General features: G+C 50.9%; 1 gene segment (V, D, J or C); it reads left to right on the top strand.

The window, feature by feature from the left end:
- The first annotated feature begins 20,180 nt into the window (after positions 1-20,180).
- LOC103084393 (Ig lambda chain V-II region MGC-like) overlaps positions 20,181-22,585 on the top strand; it is a 16,557-nt gene continuing 14,152 nt past the window's right edge. Inside the window, 3 exon segments of the V gene segment in view lie at positions 20,181-20,229; positions 20,333-20,427; positions 20,482-20,701. Coding sequence covers positions 20,184-20,229; positions 20,333-20,427; positions 20,482-20,701 — 361 coding nt within the window.

Genomic DNA, 22,585 nt, shown 5'->3' with positions numbered 1-22,585 from the left:
AGAGGCTCCAGATCAGCTTCCGGGTGGTGGGGGGCGAGTGTGGCCGCATCTGGGGTCCCTGCCTTCGGATCAAGGAGCCACAGAGAGAAAGCAACAAGGGTGTAGACAGGAGCTCACACTGAAAGTCTGGGGAGCAGGAGTTCCGAGTTTGGACCTGATAATCCTCTCACTGGAGCTTGTTCCAAGGGTGGTGGGGAGGTGTGGGGAGTTTCCAGTGCGCCTAACTTACTGCTTCTCTGGGTGGTCCTGGGCTGTCCGGGGAGGGGTGGAGTTTAGTGCAGACCCTGATTCCCGTGATGACCTTTACCCGCCGGGTGCAGACGGCAGGACACGGAGGGAAACCCTAGACCCTGGGTTTGCTGCTTGTTTTCTCAGATGGTCCTGTGTCGAGTGTCCCCAAGACCACAGGCAACTACTTTTGTCATTAAGCAGACCCACAAGACTCAGTAGAGAGGTGTCCTGGTGGCTGTGATTTCCTTCAGTGAAGGGAGACCAAGCAAAATCAACAAAGGGCTTGGTGGATGAGATGAAATCTGAGGAAACGAGGATAAACTTCCAGGAAACCTTTCCCAAGGTCGGGCTTCATCACCACAGTTAAATGGTGACAACCTGTGTGAAGAATTGTCCCCCAGGGAGCCTCATCAGACCCACAAGACTCTTCCTGGAGGCTGGTCTCCTAGGCATCCTGTGCCTGCCATCTACCGAAATTCCAGATTCCCGCTGGGGAGCAGGTCAGGGGTTCAGAATAAACCATAATGTTGCAGGAAAGTGGAGACTCAGGGGGTCATTCTCCTTGGGGAATAGCCTAAACCTTCCTGAAATCTCATCACAAGACACAAACCAAGGGCGAGTCTTGTGGGCAGGTCTATCTAGGGACATTAGTCTCAGGCTGTGGGGTAACTCTGATGTGCACAAATCCTACGTGTATTCCTACGCCTGAGTTCAGGCCCTGGATCCAAGGGAAATCCAACATCTCACCATCAGGTCTAGGTTATGTTCTATTGCAGGATGTGCTCTGTCTCCGTGAAGAAACACACACACGGCCCCACACAAATACAGACAGACAGACACACACACACACAGACACACACCCAGCGCCATCACTCCTGGGTCCCCTCCACAATACCCAGGAAAGGAGCAGGAATCTGTTCTGTGGGGACCTGGAGCTCCTTCTGCATCACCCCCGGGGCCCTGTGCCCAGAGGCAGGAGCATAAACCCTGGGATGCAAAGGACAATTACACCAACTGTCAGCTTTCCTCATACTCAGGAACTAGACATTTCAGATACTGAGAAAGTGACAATCCTGGGAAAGACCGGTCAGCCCTGATTCTCTGTCTAGAAAACACAACGGGTCCAGCATCTGGACACAGGTGTCTGACCTCAGGGAGGCGCCAGCTCTGGGGTGAGCCCATGGCGGGGATGAGGAGGGACAGGGTCGCTGGTGCTGAGCTGGGAGGAGGAGGAGGAGGAACAATTTGGGGGCTCAGAGCTGGGGGCTCAGCCGCACTCAGCTGCCTCCCTGGGGCTTGGTCATCCCCATCTAAGGCCAGCAGGAGGCAGCAAGGGCCTGGGTTTGGGGAGGCTCTGGTCTGGTTTCCTGACCTGTATGAAGCCCCCAGGTGCTGCCTCCTGAGCCCCCTAAAGGAGAGTGTGGGGTCAGTGTCCTCAATCTGTTCTGCTTCGTAAGCCCTTTGCTAGGAAGGCCAATAAAGGTCCCAGGGCCCCTCCTCCGAGCCCTGCAGAGGCAGGGGACAGGGGGGCAGGGGGCCCGTCCTGCTGAGGGGACAGGTGAGGGAGGGGGATGCACACCCCCAGCTCCCCTGTGGTGCCGGGAGGAGACGGGATGCAATCTCTACGTCACCCCAGCCCCTCGGGCCCCTGTCCTCACCTTCTACCCGCAAAACCCAAAGAGTGGTTATCGGGATTATTGGCCAACGACATCTTGACTGAAATAGTGGATGACAGGGACATCCCAGGATGGCCTCATTTCCTGGGCCCTGTAATGGTCAGTATCCTGACTAAAGACAATGTGTCACAGAGTTTTCATCCTCTCAGATGAGCCCTGCTGTCCATGGATGCCTCCAGAGCCAGGTCAGAGGGGTGAGGAGAGAGTGAGCAAGGGCAGGTGCAGGAATCTGATTTGCATGGAGGCCCCTCCCTCCTCTGAGGGGTTGGGGATAAGAGAGGTCTGGGGGTGCAGGCCCAGGGCTGGGGCTCAGAAGGCAGCGTCTGGGGCGTCTCCACCATGGCCTGGGCTCTGCTCCTTGTCACCCTCCTCACTCAGGGCACAGGTGAGGCCTCCAGGGAAGGGACCTCGTGGACATCTGGCTGATCCTTTGTGTCTTTGTCCTCAGGATGACAGAACTGACCAGAGTGTGTTTCTCCTCTTTGCAGGGTCCTGGGCCCAGTCTGGCCTGTCTCAGCCTCCCTCAGTGTCCGGGAATCCGGGACAGACGGTCACCATCTCTTGTGCTGGAACCAGCAATGACATAGGGAAATATAACGCAGTCGGCTGGTACCAACAGCTCCCAGGCATGGCCCCCAAAACCCTGATTTATGAGGTGAATAAACGGCCCTCAGGGATCCCTGATCGCTTCTCTGGCTCCAAGTCTGGCAACACGGCCTCCCTGACCATCTCTGGGCTCCAGGCTGAGGACGAGGCCGATTATTACTGTAGCTCCGCTAGAAGTGGTAACACTGTGCACCGTGGTCCAAGTTCATGGGGAACTGAGACCAATATCTCCTCTGAGATCACTCAGCCCTTCACTCCTAAACTGAGGCTTTCATTTGCTTTTGTTATCCGTTTATTTAGAAGCAATTATGCACTTAAACAAAAATGTATCGGTTACATAGAGAGCTGCTGCATAACCTTGTTCCAGATTCACGAATTTTAAATACTTTGCCATAATCGCTTTTCTCATATCCCGTTTTCTCTCATTCCCTCTCTGCATCTGTATGTCTATACACACACACATCCATATGCACACACAGCACACACTCAGGAACACCAAACATTTATATTCTGAATCATTTGAGAGTAATTTGTATCTATCAGCAACCAAGTCTTCGTATTTTTTCTTACATAGGATTCATGATCCATAACATACATCATTTTAAGGTGAATGATCCAGTGGTTTTTAATAGAGTCACAAGTTTGAACATCCACTAACATTCTATCTTCCAGGATATTTTTCATCCTCATAAAAGGAACACCTCATCCGTCACCAGTCAATCCCCTTTCCTTAGTCCCTCCAGCTCTCAAAACCATTTTTTTATAGATTTATTTATTTTATTTATTTACTTTTGGCTGCATTTCGTCTTCATTGCTGTGCATGGGCTTTCTCTAGTTGTGGCGATCGGGGGCTACTCTTCGTTGAGGTGTGCAGGCTTCTCATTGCAGTGGCTTCTCTTGTTGCAGAGCACGGGCTGTAGGCGTGCAGGCTTTCGTAGTTGTGGCATACGGGCCCTAGAGCGTGCGGGCTTCAGTAGTTGTGGCACGTGGACTCAGTAGTTGTGACTCGCAGGCTCTAGAGCGCAGCCTCAGTAGTTGTGGTGCACGGGCTTAGCTGCTCTGCGGCATGTGGGATTTACCCAGACCAGGGCTCGAACCCGAGTCTCCTGCAATGGCAGGCGGATTCTTAACCACTGTGCCACCAGGGAAGCCCCTCGAAACCATTAATATACTTCCTGCCTGTTCTAGACTTTTCACACGAATGCAACCATACCGTATGTGGCCCTTTTCGCCTGGCGCCTCTCACTCTTTATAATATTTTCAAGGTTCTTTCCCGTTGCAGCACATATGAGAACTTCATTCATTCTTTTTGCCAAATAATGCCACATTGTCAGCATCGACGTACTTGCTTGAACATCTGGGTAGACACAGGCATAAGCACCAGATGGCTTTCCCATCTTGCGAGAACTTTCCCAGTTTTAGCCCTGAAAGTGCCCTGTCCTGCCTGGGACTTCAATCTGGGGCAAATCAGGGTGGATCGTCGCTGAGATGGTTAATTTTATGTGTCACTTTGACTGGTCACAGGGGACTCAGAGGAAGCATCACTTCTGGATGGGTCCGGGCAGGTGTTCCTGTATGAGATGAGCATTTGAATCTGGGGACTCAGTAAATACATTGCCCTCCCCAGTGTGGGTGGGCATCGCCCAATCTGTTGAGGGTCTGTGTAGAGCAAAAGGAAAAGGCAGGAGGATTTCACGTCTGTGTTCTCTTCTCACTGGACGAGCTGGGACATTTCACCTCAACTTCTCCAGCCCTCAGACTGGAATTTACATCACTGGCTCCCCTGGCTCCCAAATCTTTGGACACAAACTGAATTACATCACCAGCTTTCTCAGCTTTCTAGGTGTAGAGAGTGGCTCCTGGGACTTCCTTGCTCAATAATCAATACCAATCTCTCTCTCGCTCTCTCCCTATGTATATGTATTCCTTACAAAAATTCTTCTTTTTTTATATGTATATATTTTTATTTGTTTTGTTTCCCTAGAGAACCCTGGCTACTACAGTCCTCTTACCAGGAAGCTCTATCTTCTCATAATGTTCCCATCATAATTATTTTTTCTAAGCTTTTACCTGTTACCTTCTCTCTTTCCCTGTAAAGACATAGGTCAGTATCAGCATGCTTGAATCACCTTGGCTTGAACAAGGTCATACAAGGACCCCCAGCAGCTGGGTCACAGCACAGGGAGAGGGGTCTGAGCTACTGGACACCAAACAATGCCCTGAGTCAGGTCCCCTTGTGTGTAAGGCTGGTGAGAGGCGACACCTGCCTGACAGGTGTGTGTCCTGGTGGAGACAACCGAGGTGCCACAGAGGCCACTGTCCCAGGATCCCCTGTGGCACCTGTGGGGAGACTTGGTCCCTGAGTGTAAGGGTACCAGCGGGATCTTTACCAAGAGTCAGCTGTGCACAGGGGGTCGGGAGCCACCATGGCCTCTACGAGTGTCTCCTGTAAAGGTGGGAGCACAATCTCCTGCTGAGAAATTGGTGCCTGTTTTTACAACATGGAGAATTTCCAACAAAACCACAAGGCAGATGTGGAGAGCAGAGGATGCTCCAATAGGAGATTTCTGGAGCCACCGCCCTCCAGGTGTGCGATGTGTGGGGTCTCAGGTTACAGTGGCAGCTTTCTGTGAAGCTTCAAATAATTATACTATATTTGAATATATGAATATATTTATACAATGATGAGAGGAATGTCACTTTGGGTGGAGGTAACATGAAATGGTTACGCTGTCCCTATGGTCAGGGTATCCGCCAGGGTTGTTATTATTCACAGCAACGAGGGATCAGCATCGCTGGCCTGATACCTTCCTGTGTCCATTGAATTTGGGTCAGGTGTCATTAAACTTTTCTGGCTGTTATGACATTCTTTTCTTAAACTGGTAGTATTTAATGAATCCCATATTTAATTTTTTCCAGAAAGATAAGAGTCCAGTAATTGATTTTAGTGATTCTTAATATGTATATGCTTTTACTTTATTGCTTATTGCTTATTACTTATTATTTGTTAGTAGTAATTTTCCTCCTTTTGTGGCAGTCAATCTTATTATATTTCCGTCATGTTTTATTGAGTGGGCGCAAACATCTCGGGAATTTTTAATTCAACTGTGACACCCGAATCATGAGGGGCCCTGAGTTGCTGCTTGTGTGAACAAACGTGCAGTAGAGGCAAGACAGCTCCCGTGACCCCGGGGTTTACTTCTTGCAGGAAGCACTGGACACCTGCAGTGATCACAGGAGCCTGTCCACAGCGACCCCCGCAGATAAAGACCCAAACCGCTGGGATCTGAGCTGGTTTCAGGTGCCTGACTGATTGACTTGTGAGAAGTTCCTGAACCAGTCCCCGCTTTATTATAATCTCAAAAAAAGTCATCGTTAAACGAATGTCTACATAGTACAGCACATACCTCTGTGAAACACACGCCAACGATTGTCTCAAATCCAGAGCTACCGCTTTCCCGCACAGCTTTCCTTTCCCGCCCCCAGAGGCTCCCCTTCACCCACCGCAAGCTCAGCCAGGGCCTCACCTCCTTAGCTCCTGGAATGTGGTCGTGTGATATGAACAGTGACACTAAAATCCTTCATCACAATACTCATGTTCCATAAACTCCTAGTCCATTGCCTGAGGGGTCATGTCCATTTGCAACCAGAAAGGACCCATCATCCTGAGTGTAAAATATACTGCAAACTCAGCTCTTTCTGGAAAAACACCCTTGGGGAAGCGTGTCTGTGATGAAGAGCCTTTACTTCAGCAAGGTGCCAGGCTCTGAGGTGAGGGCGTCTCAAGGGCACAAAGGGGAAGACAGAGAATGTCCGTGTCCCCAGGAACCAACCCCTCCTGCGGAGAAGACCCAGAGCTGGACCCCCAGGCCCCTCCTGACCCGGTCCCTCCTCCAGAGCCTCAGCCCCGGAATCTCCCCCTTGATTCCCTGGGTCATTCTCTATCTGGACGGAGCTCTCCCTCTGTCTCACGTTACCCCCCCCCCCCATTGCCCCTCTTTGCTTCTGGACCAACAATTAGACTCAGGTCCCAGCAGTCTCCTAAGATGAGAATAGAGTGTGAGCCTCGAGAGGGGCACTGCACTCCAAGAGCTGCTTGGTTCCCCTAATTCACACAGACAGAAATCCCCGGGACACGCTGGGAAGGGATTCCAGGGTGGGGGGCAGTGGTGGGAGGAACATCAAGCTGGATCAGCTGGATTTGTGATCTGGGCTCACTCCACACACACTCTGCGTTTCACGTTCCCTGCAGCTCGGGGAGGTAGAAAGAGCCTCATTTGCCTGTTGTTTGGCGGAAGGAAAATCCAAGATGGCCTCTAGTGCGTGAACTAGAGAAGCCAGACTTGCCTGGAGACAAAGGGATTCAAAAGGTAATGAGATTGGAGCATCTATGAATGGCTCTGTGCTCACCCTTCTCCAAGCCAGAACTTGTAGTGGGAACTGCAGCCCCTCAGCTGCAAATCCTAAACGCAACGGGAGGAGCTGGATCCTGGGGGGCCGGGGCCAAGGGGTGGCCCTCCCCTACCGAGGGCAAGGCTCCCGTCATGGCCCGTGGAGTCAAAGCAGCAACGAGAAGAGTCTGATGTGTGCAGATCTCTGGCGTTGGCTTGTTAATCGCGGCATTTCTGGAACTGAAAAAGGTAGAAGCCTGCTACATTCCTACTTGGTCAAAACAAATTCTAGGTCAAGTGGAAAAATTATTAAAAAGTTTTCAAATTATAAAAATTCCCCCTAAACGCCCATTTTGGGCCCACTGAGAAGACTCTCGGGACTCCGTAGGGAGTCAGCCTCATGGCTGTGATTTCCTTCAGTGAGAGGAGACAAAGGAAAATCAGCAAAGGGCAATGGTGGATGAGGTCAAGTCCGAGGAAACCAGGAGAATCTTCCCGGACGCCTTTCCGAGGGACGGGCTTCATCCCCAGCGTCAAATGGTGACAATGTGTGTGAAGAATTGTATCACAGGGAGACTCGTCAGACCAACAAGGCATCAGACCAACAAACCAGAGGCTGGTTTCCTAGGCATCTCCTGTCTGGCGTCTGCCGACATTCCAGACTCTTGAGGGTTTTAGCAAAGCGTTTTTAAAGGCCAGGAGAGAGGTGGTCACAGGGTACATGATCAGCTTGTGCACAGTTCTCTGATTGGCTGATGGTGAAGCAACACGGTGGAGTCACAGGGCTGAACATTATCCGTCCTTAGGCTCCTGGGGGCCTGGGGCTATGTGCTCATGGTCACCACGTACTTCTTCCATCTGGTGGGCATTGTGGGGATTTCACATCTGCACAACAACTCAGGAAATTTGCATCAAATACTATTGTCCAGGTACTTCAGAGAAGAGTTAAGCAGAGGATACTGGGGATGGCCTGTCCCTGGAAGCCTCCATAGGGGTCTTGTTCGGTTACACACACACACACACACACACACACACACACACACACACACACCCAGCACCATCACTCCTGGGTCCCCCCGCCCCATTGTACCCGGGAAGGATGCAGGGGTCTGCTCTGTGGGGACCGGATACTCCAACTGCATCACCCGCGGGGCCCTGTACCCAGAGGCAGGAGCATAAACCCTGGGATGCAAAGGGAAATTATACCGATTGTCAGCTTTCCTCATAATCAGGAACTAGACATTTCAGATACTGAGACAGTGAGAATCTTGGGAAAGGCCAGTCAGTCCGCCCTGATTCTCTGTCTAGAAAACACACAAAACACACTGGGTCCAGCGTCTCTGTAGACAGAGGAGCCTGACCTCAGCGAGACACCAGCTCTGGGGTGAGGACCTCCCGCTGAGGACAGAGGAGAATGCTCCCTTGCACCATGTGGCAGATAGACCTGCCTGAGGAGAGGTCCCTGCGGCTGGGCCCTGAGGTGAACTCTGACCCAGCCCCTCCTCCCAGCCCCTTAAACCCTAGCATCTTCCCTCATTTCCGTTAGGGCTCCCTCCATCCTGACGGGTTCTAACTCCTTCTTACATTATTCCTTTTTTCGAACGCTTTTGAGAATTCAGCTTCATCTCATGGACCCATATTTGCCATCAGTGTACCTATGGGGGGTGGAGTCATTTATCGTGTAGGTTCCCCTGCCCTGAGCTGAGATCTCCTCAAGGTCACTGTCCCTGAGACAAGGTCATGCTGAGACAAGATTAGAGACCCTGCAGGGGTGGGTCTGAGTCACCTGGGGAGGCAGGTGACAATTGCATCCTGATGAGGCTGCAGGACAAAGGACAGGAGCATGGAGGGGATGAGGAGGGACAGGGGGGCTGGTGCTGAGCTGGGAGGAGGAGGAGGAGGAACAAGTGAGGGGTCCCAGGGCTCCTCCTCTGAGCCCTGCAGAGACAGGGGATGGGGGGCAGGGGCCCGGTCCTGCTAAGGGGACAGGTGATGGAGGGGGATGCACACCCCCAGCTCCCCTGTGGTGCGGGGAGGAGACGGGATGGAATCTCTAAGTCACCCCAGCCCCTCGGGCCCCTGTCCTCACCTTCCACCCGCAAAACCCAAAGAGTGGTTATCGGGATTATTGGCCAACGACATCTTGACTCAAATAGTGAATGACAGGGACATCCCAGGATGGCCCCATTTCCTGGGCCCTGTAATGGTCAGTGTCCTGACTAAGGACAACGTGTCACAGAGTTTTCATCTTCTCAGAAGAGCCCTGCTGTACAGGGACGCAGAGACTCTAGGGTCCAGGGCAGGTCTGGGACATGGGGTGGGGGGCTGGGGGTCAAGGACCTGCTCATGGATTCGATGTGCAGATGCTTCAGAACAAAGAGTTGGGTGCGGGGATGGGACAAGACTGCAGCTGGGGCTCCCCTCAGCCACCCAGCAAACAGCAGGTGTTTCCCCTGGTGGGCCTCTTTCCCAAACATAGAGACCTTGGAGATAGGCGTCCAGCAGAGGGCGCTGCGGAATGTCCCCTGCACTGTGGTTCCCAGAGACACAGTCCTGTCCCAGCAGAGACCCTGAAGGGCCAGGAGCTCATTGCCTGAGGGACTTCAGCTGGTCTTTCTCTCCCTGCAAACCAGCTACAAACAATTCATGCTCCTGTGTATACATGTCATCTATGTGTCAAAACGTTTAAATCCCTGAGCTGTATTCTTCCCCCAGGATGCAGAAAATCTAGTGTCCAGGGCCAGGTCAGAGGGGTGAGGAGCATCAGGTGCAGGAAGCTGATCTGCATGGAGGCCCCTCCCTCCTCTGTGAGGGGAGAGGGGATAAGAGAGGTCTAGGGGAGCAGGCCCAGGGCTGGGGCTCAGAAGGCAGCGTCTGGGGCATTTCCACCATGGCCTGGGCTCTGCTCCTTGTCACCCTCCTCACTCAGGGCACAGGTGAGGCCTCCAGGGAAGGGACCCCAGGGACATCTGGCTGATCCTTTGTGTCTTTGTTCTCAAGGTGACCTGGGCCCCAGAATGGGATTTACTAGAATGTGTTTCTCCCCTTTCCAGGGTATTGCGCCCAGTCTGGCCTGACTCAGCCTCCCTCATTCTCCGGGAATCTGGGACAGACGGTCACCATCTCCTGTTGCTGGAACCAGCAATGACATCGGGAAATATATCGCTGTTGGCTGGTACCAACTGCGCCCAGGCACGGCCTCTAAAACCCTGATTTATGAGGTGAATAGATGGCCCTCAGGGATCCCTGACCGCTTCTCTTGATCCAAGTCTGGGAACACGGCCTCCCTGACCATCCCTGAGCTCCAGGTTGAGGACGAGGCTGATTATTACTGCAGCTCATATACAAGTAGTAGCACTGTGCACAGTGGCCCCAGTTCATGGAGAAGTGAGACGGAAACGTCCTCTGAGCTCATTCATCCCTTCGCTCCTAAACTGAGGCTTTCATTTGTTTTTGCTATTATTTTGTAGTAATTAAAAACTTTAATAAAAATTTAAAGGTCTATAAGGAAGTCTTGTAGAACCTTTTCCCAGATTCACTATTTTTTAATACTTTGCAAGATTCGCCTTTCTCATATCCCATTTAATCTCATTCTCTCTCTGCCTTTGTATGTCTATACGCACACACATCCATACGCACACACAGCACACAGGAACACAAAACATTTATTTTCTGAATCATTTGAGTGTAATTTGCATCTATCAGTAACCAAGCCTTCATATTCTTTCTACCATAGGCTTCACAATCCATAACATACATCATTTTAAGGTGATTGATCCAGTGGTTTTTAATGTATTCACAAGTTTGAACATCCGCTAACATTCAATCTTCCAGGATGTTTGCATCCCCGGAAAAGGAACACCTCATCTGTCACCAGGCGATCCCCTTTCCCTGTCCCTCCAGCCCTCCACACAGTAATGTACTTCCTGCCTCTTCCAGATTCTGCACACAAAGGCCATGATACCCTATGTGGCCCTTTGTATCTGGCTTCTCTCGTTCTTTAAAATGTTTTCAATGTTCTTTCCCCTTGAAGCACATATGAGTACTTGATTCCTTCTTATGGCCGAATAATACTGCATCGTCAACATCGACCTCCTGGTTTTGAACATCTGGGTGGACCCAAGCATAAGCACCAGAACTGGGCCATGACCAAGTCTCCTGATTGCCAGAAATTTCCCAGTTTTACCACTGAAACTGCCCTTTTGTGGCTGGGACCTCATCGTGGGGCAAATCAGCGTGGATGGTCACTGAGATGGTTAAATTTATGTGTCACTTGGACTGGTCACAGGGGACTCAGATGAAGCATTATTTCCGGATGGGTCTGGGCAGGTGTTCCCGGATGAGATGAGCATTTGAATCTGGGGACTCAGTAAATACATTGCCCTCCCCAGTGTGGGTGGGCATCGCCCAATCTGCTGAGGGTCTGTGTAGAGCAAAAGGAAACGGCAGGAGATTTCACGTCTGTGTTCTCTTCTCACTGGACGAGCTGGGACATTTCACCTCAACTTCTCCAGCCCTCAGACTGGAATTTACATCACTGGCTGCCCTGGTTCCCAAATCTTTGGACACAAACTGAATTACATCACCAGCGTTCCCAGCTTTCAGGCTGAAGGGATCAGCTCCTGGGAGTTCCATGCTCAATAATCAATAATAATCTATCTCCCTCTCAGTATATATATATTACTTACATAAAATTCTTCGTTATCTATATGTATATATTTCCTTTGTTTTGTTTCCCTCGAGAACCCTGACTAATACAATCCTCTTACCAGGAAGCTCAATCTTCTCATAATGTTCTCATCATCACTATTTTTTCTCAGCTTTTACCTGTTACCTTCTTTCTTTACTTATAAACACATAGGTCAGTATCATCATGCTTGAATCACCTTGGTTTCAACAGGGTCATACAGGGACCCCCAGCAGCACTGGGTCACAGCACAGGGTGAAGGGTTCTCAGTTACTAGACACTGAACCGTGTCCTGAGTCAGGGTCCCTTGTGTGTGAGGCTGGTGAGACGCTGCAGCTGCCCGACAGGTGTGTGTCCTGGTGGAGACGACAGAGGTGGCACAGAGGCCACTGTCCCAGGATCCTCTGTGGCACCTGTGGGGAGACGTGCTCCCTGAGTGTAAGGGCACCAGCGGGATCTTTACCAAGAGTCAGCTGTGCACAGGGGTCGGGAGCCACCATTGCCTCTCTGAGTGTCTGCTGTAAAGCTGGGATACAATCTCCTGATTCGAAATTAGTTACTGTTTTTACAACGGGGATAATTCCCAACAAAACCCCATGGTAGGTGTGGCGAGCAGAGGATGCTTCAGTAGGAGATTCTGGGGCCACCACTGTCCCGGTGTGCAGTGTGTGGAGTCTCAGGCTATAGTGGCAGCTTCCTGTGATGCTTCAAATAATTTAACTATATATGAATATAATTTTACAATGATGCGAGAAAAGCCACTTTGGGTGGAGGTAACATGAAATGGCTTAGCTTTCTCTATGGTCAGGATATCTGCCACTGTTGTTAGTATTGACCGCAAGGAGGGATCAGCATCGCTGGGCTGTTACCTTTATGTGTCCATTGAATTTCTGGGTTAGGTGTCATTAAACTTTTCTGGATATTTTTATCTTTCTTTTCTTAAACTGTTAGTATTTAATGAATCCCAGATTTAATTTTTCCAAAAAGGTAAGAATCCAGTAATTGATTTTAGTGATTCTTAAGAGGTATCTGCTTTTACTTTATTGCCTATTACTCCTATTATGTGTTAGTAGTAATTTCCCTCCTTTAGTGGCAGTCATTCTTATTATATTTCCGTCATGTCTTACTGAGTGGGCACAAGCATCTCAGGAATTTTTTGTTTGTTTGTTTGTTTTTCTGTACGCGGGCTCTCACTCTTGTGGCCTCTCCCGTTGCGGAGCACAGGCTCTGGATTCGAAGGCTCAGCGGCCATGGCACACGGGCCCAGCCCCTCCGCTGCATGTGGGATCCTCCCGGAGCTGGGCAGGAACCCGTGTCCCCTGCATCGGCAGGCGGACTGTCAACCACTGCGCCACCAGGGAAGCCCCATCTCAGGAATTTTTAATTCAACTGTGACACCCGAATCATGAGGGGCCCTGAGTTGCTGCTTGTGTGAACAACCGTGCAGCAGAGGCAAGACAGCTCCCGTGACCCCGGGGTTTACTTCTTGCAGGAAGCACTGGACACCTGGAGTGATCACAGGAGGCCTGTCCACAGCAGTCCCCAGATATAAAGATCCAAACTGCTGGGTTCTGACCTGGTGTCAGATGCCTGACTGATTGACTTGTGAGAAGGTCCTGAACCAGTCCCCGCTTTATTATAATCTCAAAAAAAGACATCGTTAAGTGAATGTCTACATAGTACAGCACATACCTCTGTGAAACACACGCCAACAATTGTCTCAAATCCAGAGCTCACACCTCCTCGCACACTTTTCCTTTCCCGTCCCCAGAGGGCCCCCTTCACCCACCCCAAGCTTGGCCAGGGCCTCACCCCCTTCTCTCCTGGAATGTGGTCGTGTGATATGAACAGTGATACTGAAAACCTTCATCAAAGTATTTGTGTTTCATAAACTCCTAGTCCATTGCCTGAGGGGTCATGTCCATTTCCATCCCGAAAGGACCCGTCATCCTGAATGTAATATTTACTGCAAACTCAGCTCTTTCTGGAAAAACACCCTTGGGGAAGTGTGTCTGTGATGAAGAGCCTTGACCTCAGGAAGGTGCCAGGCTCTGAGGTGAGGGCTTCTCAAAGGCACAAAGGGGAAGACAGGGAAAGTCTGTGTCCCCATGACCCCCGCCCCCAAGGATAGGACCCAGAGCTGGACCCCCAGGCCCCTCCTGACCCGGTCCCTCCTCCAGAGCCTCAGCCCCAGAATCTGCCCCTTGATTCCCTGGGTCATTCTCTGTCTGGACGGAGCTCTCTCTGTGTCTCACATTATCCTTTTTTCTATATTTGAGGATTCAGGCATTTCTCGAGGGCCTGTTTCTCTCCTCGGCATCCTTAACGAGATAGGATTAACTTATATCTCAGGTTCTCTGGGTCCTGAGCCCACTTCCATCCCCCATCACCAACCCTGTGACAAGGCCCTCCTGGGATGAGCGAGGTGACCCCGAGGGGGGCATCTGGGCCTCCTGATTTTGCAGGTGACGTACCTCATTCTGGAGGAAGTCGAGGAAACGTGAGGCTTGTCTGCAGGGATGGGGGCCTAGCACTGAGCTGGCGAGGGGGAGACCTGGGCGTTCATCCCAACTCGGCTGTCTCCCTGGGCTCAGCTCTCACCACTGAGGCCACTGGGGGGCAGCAGGGCCCGGACTTGGGGGAGGTTGTCTGTGTTGCCATTCTGTCCTGTTCAAAATCTCAGCAGCTGCTCCCGAGACAGGCCTGAGGAGGTCACGAGGGAGGGGTGTCCAATATCTACCATATCCCATAATTCCTGTAGTGGACATGCCAGGGAGCATCTCCAATCTCAAACCACCACAGAGCAGCGGAGAGAGTGATGCCTGAGCACCTTAGCCTAGGGGACTGGGGAGGGCATGAGGGACAAGGAGAGGGTCCCCGGCTCTGCCTGAGTCCCTGGAAGAGGGGCCACGGGATGGGCCCTCCTCCCCGGCATAGGTGCCCTGCTCCCCTCCTCCTTGCAAAAGGAGGGGAGACCTAGGATCCCTCTGCACCCACCGTGGCTCCCCCCAGGAGGAGAGGACAGAGCCAGCGGGGCCCCGGGTGCTGGCCTGCGTCACCTGCTCAGTCTGTCCTGAATCAGAAAATACAGGATGACCTGTTTTAATCTCTCAGGCAGCTCTGCTGTCCAAGGGCGCAGACGTTACCAGAATCAAGGGCTAGAGCGGAGGAGGTGCGGACAGGCAGCACAGGGAGCAGATTTGCATGGAGGCCCCTCCCTCCTCTGGGGGAGAGGGGATAAGAGAGGTCTGGGGGAGCAGGCCCAGGGCTGGGGCTCAGAAGGCAGCGTCTGGGTGTCTCCACCATGGCCTGGGCTCTGCTCCTTGTCACCCTCCTCACTCAGGGCACAGGTGAGGCCTCCAGGGAAGGGACCTCGTGGACATCTGGCTGATCCTTTGTGTCTTTGTCCTCAGGATGACAGAACTGACCAGAGTGTGTTTCTCCTCTTTGCAGGGTCCTGGGCCCAGTCTGGCCTGACTCAGCCTCCCTCAGTGTCCGGGAATCCGGGACAGACGGTCACCATCTCTTGTGCTGGAACCAGCAGTGACATAGGGTACTATAACGGCGTCGGCTGGTACCAACAGCTCCCAGGAACGGCCCCCAAAACCCTGATTTATGAGGTGAATAAACGGCCCTCAGGGATCCCTGATCGCTTCTCTGGCTCCAAGTCTGGCAACACGGCCTCCCTGACCATCTCTGGGCTCCAGGCTGAGGACGAGGCCGATTATTACTGTAGCTCAGCTACAAGTGGTTACAGTGTACACAGTGGTCCAAGTTCATTGGGAAGTGAGACCAAATCCTGCCGTGGCTCACAGGCTCCCCATTGCTGTGACTCTGCTGGCTGCTCATCTGCATCTGTGGTTGAAGCCCTGACAGCTGAGAGGAGATCTGAGCACCCTGCAGACGGATGAGGAGAAAGAACAACGAGTGGTTTTCATGTTTGTTGTCCTTCCTGTTTGACCTGCATCTGAGTGGGCTGAGCCTGGGAGGGTTGGGGACACAGTCTGGGTCTCAGAATTGTCTCTGTCCTGGCATCGGTGAACCCTGTCTGGGCACAGCCCTACAGGAAGACAGTCTCCCAATACGATGGGCTCTTTGCAACATGGCTCCAGTATGGAGGGTGGGTTGGAGGGTATGTCCTCCCTTCCTCAGTGATATCAAGGTCCCATGTTTCCATGAAGAGCCAGTGCGGCTTCCAGGTGGAATCCCAGCACATGTAACACGCGTGAGAATTCATTGAAAAACAGGCGTGAGTGTCGTGGCTTCAATATTAAATTTTTCTTGAACCTGAAAGGCAGTTTTCAAATGGAAACATGACTAAAATTTAAATTATGTGAATTCAGTAGTTAAAAAATAGTTTTTTTTAATGTTTTGATTTGGTTTTTGCTGTGTTTCCTGCGACCATGCCACGCAGCTTGTGGGATCTATGTTCCCCGACCAGGGATCGAAACTTCACCCCCTGCAATGTAAGTGCTAAGTCTCAACCTCTGGACCGCCAGGGATATCCCAAATTCAATAGTTTAGACGAAAAAGTACGTTGGTTGGATTCCTCAGGACACATCATCCCCACAGTAACAAGTGAGGAGGAACATTTGATAGCTGTGTGTTCAGGCGTCTAGGACTGGAGAGCAGCTCTTTCTGTGGTCCTGGCTCCTGGCTCTCATGAAGTTGGAGTCACGTGTCAATCGGGCTGTTTTCACGTGTCAATCGGTCCTCTAACTTTGGAAGACGCGTCGTATATGGCTCACTCTGTGCCGGCCCTGGGCTCGCTTTTCTTGTCTAAATCATCTTCCTGATAAACCTGATTTTTTTTAACCCAACCAATTAGGCCCCTTATTTTCCAAGTCTATGTTAGTCTCAATCTGTGTATTCATTTGTCTTTATCACAGCATTTTACAAATGACCAGAGTCTTTGGTCTTTGTATCTATATCATCAGAGCTCAAGTAGGGTGGAGAAAATATTGACCAACTTCATTTCTAACTTCTACTTTCATTGGGATCATAGCTGCTAATAAGTGTGCAGTGCGGGAATCAGTGTTTTTACTCTCCTGAAATAGCCTCTGTTATGATTTCTACCCTCCACCATTATTATGGAAACAGCCGTTGCTCCTCTGCATCGGTCCTCTTATTTCTTTCTTCTTTTTTTTCTGTTAAACATATAGCTGCATTTATAGTCAGTGTTACATTTTTCAAAGCAAGACTTTCTCTTTTAATGAGAACGACCTGAGTATGGCTCTCCACATGTTCAGAAGTCACATTCTACAAAGTAGACTGAGCTGTGATATCAAATATTCCCCTGAATATAGTAACCCTGAGCTTGCAGTTTAAACAATCCAGTGTGGGTACTTGTAGGCAGATGTGTGTGTCTGTGCCTAACAATCAGAGCAAAGTTCACCTTGTGGCCACACAGAGACCCCTCCCCACTCCTGTCCTCAGTGCAGGTACTAACAGCTCTGTCACTGAGCAGGATATGGATGAGTTTTCAAAAGAGCACGATGGGATACACACTGAATCTAGAGGATCTTTGATTCCCTTCCATTGGATGAGAAAACATCTGGAGAAGTTTTGACCCAATATTTTAGGTGGATTTGGAAACATATGTTTGACTAAGAAAAAAGGTACTTTCTATCATAGATGATATTTTGATTCTCGGAATCTCAATGAAATGAAAATCTCGGGACACAAAGCAACAGTCTCAAGTCAGGAGCATCTCTTGCCATTTTGTGCCCCGTCCAATGTGATGCCCAAACATTATTCCAGACAGCAGGTGGGACCCTGCTCTGGACTGAAGGTGTGTCTTGTTTCTTATCCATATCCCGGAAGTGGAAACAGGAGCCCTTGCTCAGGTTTGGGGGCGGGGTGGACAGAGAGGAAATTTCCTAAGAGTTCACAGTGAATGAAGGGTCAAGGGATATCCGATGGGTTACGTTTTCTGGAACAGAGATGAAGAATCTCTGAAAATTCAATTAAATTTTTAAAAAACCTCTGTACTCTTTGCTGTTGTAACATGTTCAAGGCAGAATACGACTCATGGGAAATCCAATAAGGATTCACCATCAAAAGTGGGTAGACAATAACTTTCCAGCAGGTGGTTTGCTTTGGTTATTTTCCCACTGCAAACGTATGGCATATTTAAAGGATAAACCAAGAAGGAAGCAGTGGACATTAGCCAGTGTTGTGGAGAAAGAAGATCTGGACTATTTGTGCATTTTTTCCTTAATGAGGACAAAACATGTGCTTACTGGCAGAGGACTCCCTCCTGCTCTAGGGGATCCCTCCTAATGGAGGCTGGGTGGCAGCCGGAGGCTCTTGGGGGAGTTCTGGCAGCTCTTAACATCCACAAGGCAGAGGCTCCAGATCAGCTTCCGGGTGGTGGGGGGCGAGTGTGGCCGCATCTGGGGTCCCTGCCTTCGGATCAAGGAGCCACAGAGAGAAAGCAACAAGGGTGTAGACAGGAGCTCACACTGAAAGTCTGGGGAGCAGGAGTTCCGAGTTTGGACCTGATAATCCTCTCACTGGAGCTTGTTCCAAGGGTGGTGGGGAGGTGTGGGGAGTTTCCAGTGCGCCTAACTTACTGCTTCTCTGGGTGGTCCTGGGCTGTCCGGGGAGGGGTGGAGTTTAGTGCAGACCCTGATTCCCGTGATGACCTTTACCCGCCGGGTGCAGACGGCAGGACACGGAGGGAAACCCTAGACCCTGGGTTTGCTGCTTGTTTTCTCAGATGGTCCTGTGTCGAGTGTCCCCAAGACCACAGGCAACTACTTTTGTCATTAAGCAGACCCACAAGACTCAGTAGAGAGGTGTCCTGGTGGCTGTGATTTCCTTCAGTGAAGGGAGACCAAGCAAAATCAACAAAGGGCTTGGTGGATGAGATGAAATCTGAGGAAACGAGGATAAACTTCCAGGAAACCTTTCCCAAGGTCGGGCTTCATCACCACAGTTAAATGGTGACAACCTGTGTGAAGAATTGTCCCCCAGGGAGCCTCATCAGACCCACAAGACTCTTCCTGGAGGCTGGTCTCCTAGGCATCCTGTGCCTGCCATCTACCGAAATTCCAGATTCCCGCTGGGGAGCAGGTCAGGGGTTCAGAATAAACCATAATGTTGCAGGAAAGTGGAGACTCAGGGGGTCATTCTCCTTGGGGAATAGCCTAAACCTTCCTGAAATCTCATCACAAGACACAAACCAAGGGCGAGTCTTGTGGGCAGGTCTATCTAGGGACATTAGTCTCAGGCTGTGGGGTAACTCTGATGTGCACAAATCCTACGTGTATTCCTACGCCTGAGTTCAGGCCCTGGATCCAAGGGAAATCCAACATCTCACCATCAGGTCTAGGTTATGTTCTATTGCAGGATGTGCTCTGTCTCCGTGAAGAAACACACACACGGCCCCACACAAATACAGACAGACAGACACACACACACACAGACACACACCCAGCGCCATCACTCCTGGGTCCCCTCCACAATACCCAGGAAAGGAGCAGGAATCTGTTCTGTGGGGACCTGGAGCTCCTTCTGCATCACCCCCGGGGCCCTGTGCCCAGAGGCAGGAGCATAAACCCTGGGATGCAAAGGACAATTACACCAACTGTCAGCTTTCCTCATACTCAGGAACTAGACATTTCAGATACTGAGAAAGTGACAATCCTGGGAAAGACCGGTCAGCCCTGATTCTCTGTCTAGAAAACACAACGGGTCCAGCATCTGGACACAGGTGTCTGACCTCAGGGAGGCGCCAGCTCTGGGGTGAGCCCATGGCGGGGATGAGGAGGGACAGGGTCGCTGGTGCTGAGCTGGGAGGAGGAGGAGGAGGAACAATTTGGGGGCTCAGAGCTGGGGGCTCAGCCGCACTCAGCTGCCTCCCTGGGGCTTGGTCATCCCCATCTAAGGCCAGCAGGAGGCAGCAAGGGCCTGGGTTTGGGGAGGCTCTGGTCTGGTTTCCTGACCTGTATGAAGCCCCCAGGTGCTGCCTCCTGAGCCCCCTAAAGGAGAGTGTGGGGTCAGTGTCCTCAATCTGTTCTGCTTCGTAAGCCCTTTGCTAGGAAGGCCAATAAAGGTCCCAGGGCCCCTCCTCCGAGCCCTGCAGAGGCAGGGGACAGGGGGGCAGGGGGCCCGTCCTGCTGAGGGGACAGGTGAGGGAGGGGGATGCACACCCCCAGCTCCCCTGTGGTGCCGGGAGGAGACGGGATGCAATCTCTACGTCACCCCAGCCCCTCGGGCCCCTGTCCTCACCTTCTACCCGCAAAACCCAAAGAGTGGTTATCGGGATTATTGGCCAACGACATCTTGACTGAAATAGTGGATGACAGGGACATCCCAGGATGGCCTCATTTCCTGGGCCCTGTAATGGTCAGTATCCTGACTAAAGACAACGTGTCACAGAGTTTTCATCCTCTCAGATGAGCCCTGCTGTCCATGGATGCCTCCAGAGCCAGGTCAGAGGGGTGAGGAGAGAGTGAGCAAGGGCAGGTGCAGGAATCTGATTTGCATGGAGGCCCCTCCCTCCTCTGAGGGGTTGGGGATAAGAGAGGTCTGGGGGTGCAGGCCCAGGGCTGGGGCTCAGAAGGCAGCGTCTGGGGCGTCTCCACCATGGCCTGGGCTCTGCTCCTTGTCACCCTCCTCACTCAGGGCACAGGTGAGGCCTCCAGGGAAGGGACCTCGTGGACATCTGGCTGATCCTTTGTGTCTTTGTCCTCAGGATGACAGAACTGACCAGAGTGTGTTTCTCCTCTTTGCAGGGTCCTGGGCCCAGTCTGGCCTGTCTCAGCCTCCCTCAGTGTCCGGGAATCCGGGACAGACGGTCACCATCTCTTGTGCTGGAACCAGCAATGACATAGGGAAATATAACGCAACGGTCACCATCTCTTGTGCTGGAACCAGCAATGACATCGGGGGTTATAACCGTGTCGGCTGGTATCAACAGCTCCCAGGCATGGCCCCCAAAACCCTGATTTATGAGGTGAATAAACGGCCCTCAGGGATCCCTGATCGCTTCTCTGGCTCCAAATCTGGAAACACGGCCTCCCTGACCATCTCTGGGCTCCAGGCTGAGGACGAGGCCGATTATTACTGTAGCTCCGCTAGAAGTGGTAACACTGTGCACCGTGGTCCAAGTTCATGGGGAACTGAGACCAATATCTCCTCTGAGATCACTCAGCCCTTCACTCCTAAACTGAGGCTTTCATTTGCTTTTGTTATCCGTTTATTTAGAAGCAATTATGCACTTAAACAAAAATGTATCGGTTACATAGAGAGCTGCTGCATAACCTTGTTCCAGATTCACGAATTTTAAATACTTTGCCATAATCGCTTTTCTCATATCCCGTTTTCTCTCATTCCCTCTCTGCATCTGTATGTCTATACACACACACATCCATATGCACACACAGCACACACTCAGGAACACCAAACATTTATATTCTGAATCATTTGAGAGTAATTTGTATCTATCAGCAACCAAGTCTTCGTATTTTTTCTTACATAGGATTCATGATCCATAACATACATCATTTTAAGGTGAATGATCCAGTGGTTTTTAATAGAGTCACAAGTTTGAACATCCACTAACATTCTATCTTCCAGGATATTTTTCATCCTCATAAAAGGAACACCTCATCCGTCACCAGTCAATCCCCTTTCCTTAGTCCCTCCAGCTCTCAAAACCATTTTTTTATAGATTTATTTATTTTATTTATTTACTTTTGGCTGCATTTCGTCTTCATTGCTGTGCATGGGCTTTCTCTAGTTGTGGCGATCGGGGGCTACTCTTCGTTGAGGTGTGCAGGCTTCTCATTGCAGTGGCTTCTCTTGTTGCAGAGCACGGGCTGTAGGCGTGCAGGCTTTCGTAGTTGTGGCATACGGGCCCTAGAGCGTGCGGGCTTCAGTAGTTGTGGCACGTGGACTCAGTAGTTGTGACTCGCAGGCTCTAGAGCGCAGCCTCAGTAGTTGCGGTGCACGGGCTTAGCTGCTCTGCGGCATGTGGGATTTACCCAGACCAGGGCTCGAACCCGAGTCTCCTGCAATGGCAGGCGGATTCTTAACCACTGTGCCACCAGGGAAGCCCCTCGAAACCATTAATATACTTCCTGCCTGTTCTAGACTTTTCACACGAATGCAACCATACCGTATGTGGCCCTTTTCGCCTGGCGCCTCTCACTCTTTATAATATTTTCAAGGTTCTTTCCCGTTGCAGCACATATGAGAACTTCATTCATTCTTTTTGCCAAATAATGCCACATTGTCAGCATCGACGTACTTGCTTGAACATCTGGGTAGACACAGGCATAAGCACCAGATGGCTTTCCCATCTTGCGAGAACTTTCCCAGTTTTAGCCCTGAAAGTGCCCTGTCCTGCCTGGGACTTCAATCTGGGGCAAATCAGGGTGGATCGTCGCTGAGATGGTTAATTTTATGTGTCACTTTGACTGGTCACAGGGGACTCAGAGGAAGCATCACTTCTGGATGGGTCCGGGCAGGTGTTCCTGTATGAGATGAGCATTTGAATCTGGGGACTCAGTAAATACATTGCCCTCCCCAGTGTGGGTGGGCATCGCCCAATCTGTTGAGGGTCTGTGTAGAGCAAAAGGAAAAGGCAGGAGGATTTCACGTCTGTGTTCTCTTCTCACTGGACGAGCTGGGACATTTCACCTCAACTTCTCCAGCCCTCAGACTGGAATTTACATCACTGGCTCCCCTGGCTCCCAAATCTTTGGACACAAACTGAATTACATCACCAGCTTTCTCAGCTTTCTAGGTGTAGAGAGTGGCTCCTGGGACTTCCTTGCTCAATAATCAATACCAATCTCTCTCTCGCTCTCTCCCTATGTATATGTATTCCTTACAAAAATTCTTCTTTTTTTATATGTATATATTTTTATTTGTTTTGTTTCCCTAGAGAACCCTGGCTACTACAGTCCTCTTACCAGGAAGCTCTATCTTCTCATAATGTTCCCATCATAATTATTTTTTCTAAGCTTTTACCTGTTACCTTC

Source organism: Lipotes vexillifer, unplaced genomic scaffold (genome assembly GCF_000442215.2).
Source record: "Lipotes vexillifer unplaced genomic scaffold, Lipotes_vexillifer_v1.1 scaffold1783, whole genome shotgun sequence".
NCBI classification, from domain to species: Eukaryota; Metazoa; Chordata; class Mammalia; order Artiodactyla; family Lipotidae; genus Lipotes; species Lipotes vexillifer.
The sequence above is the reverse complement of the archived record's forward strand: the minus strand, read 5'-3'. Positions and strand labels throughout refer to the sequence as shown.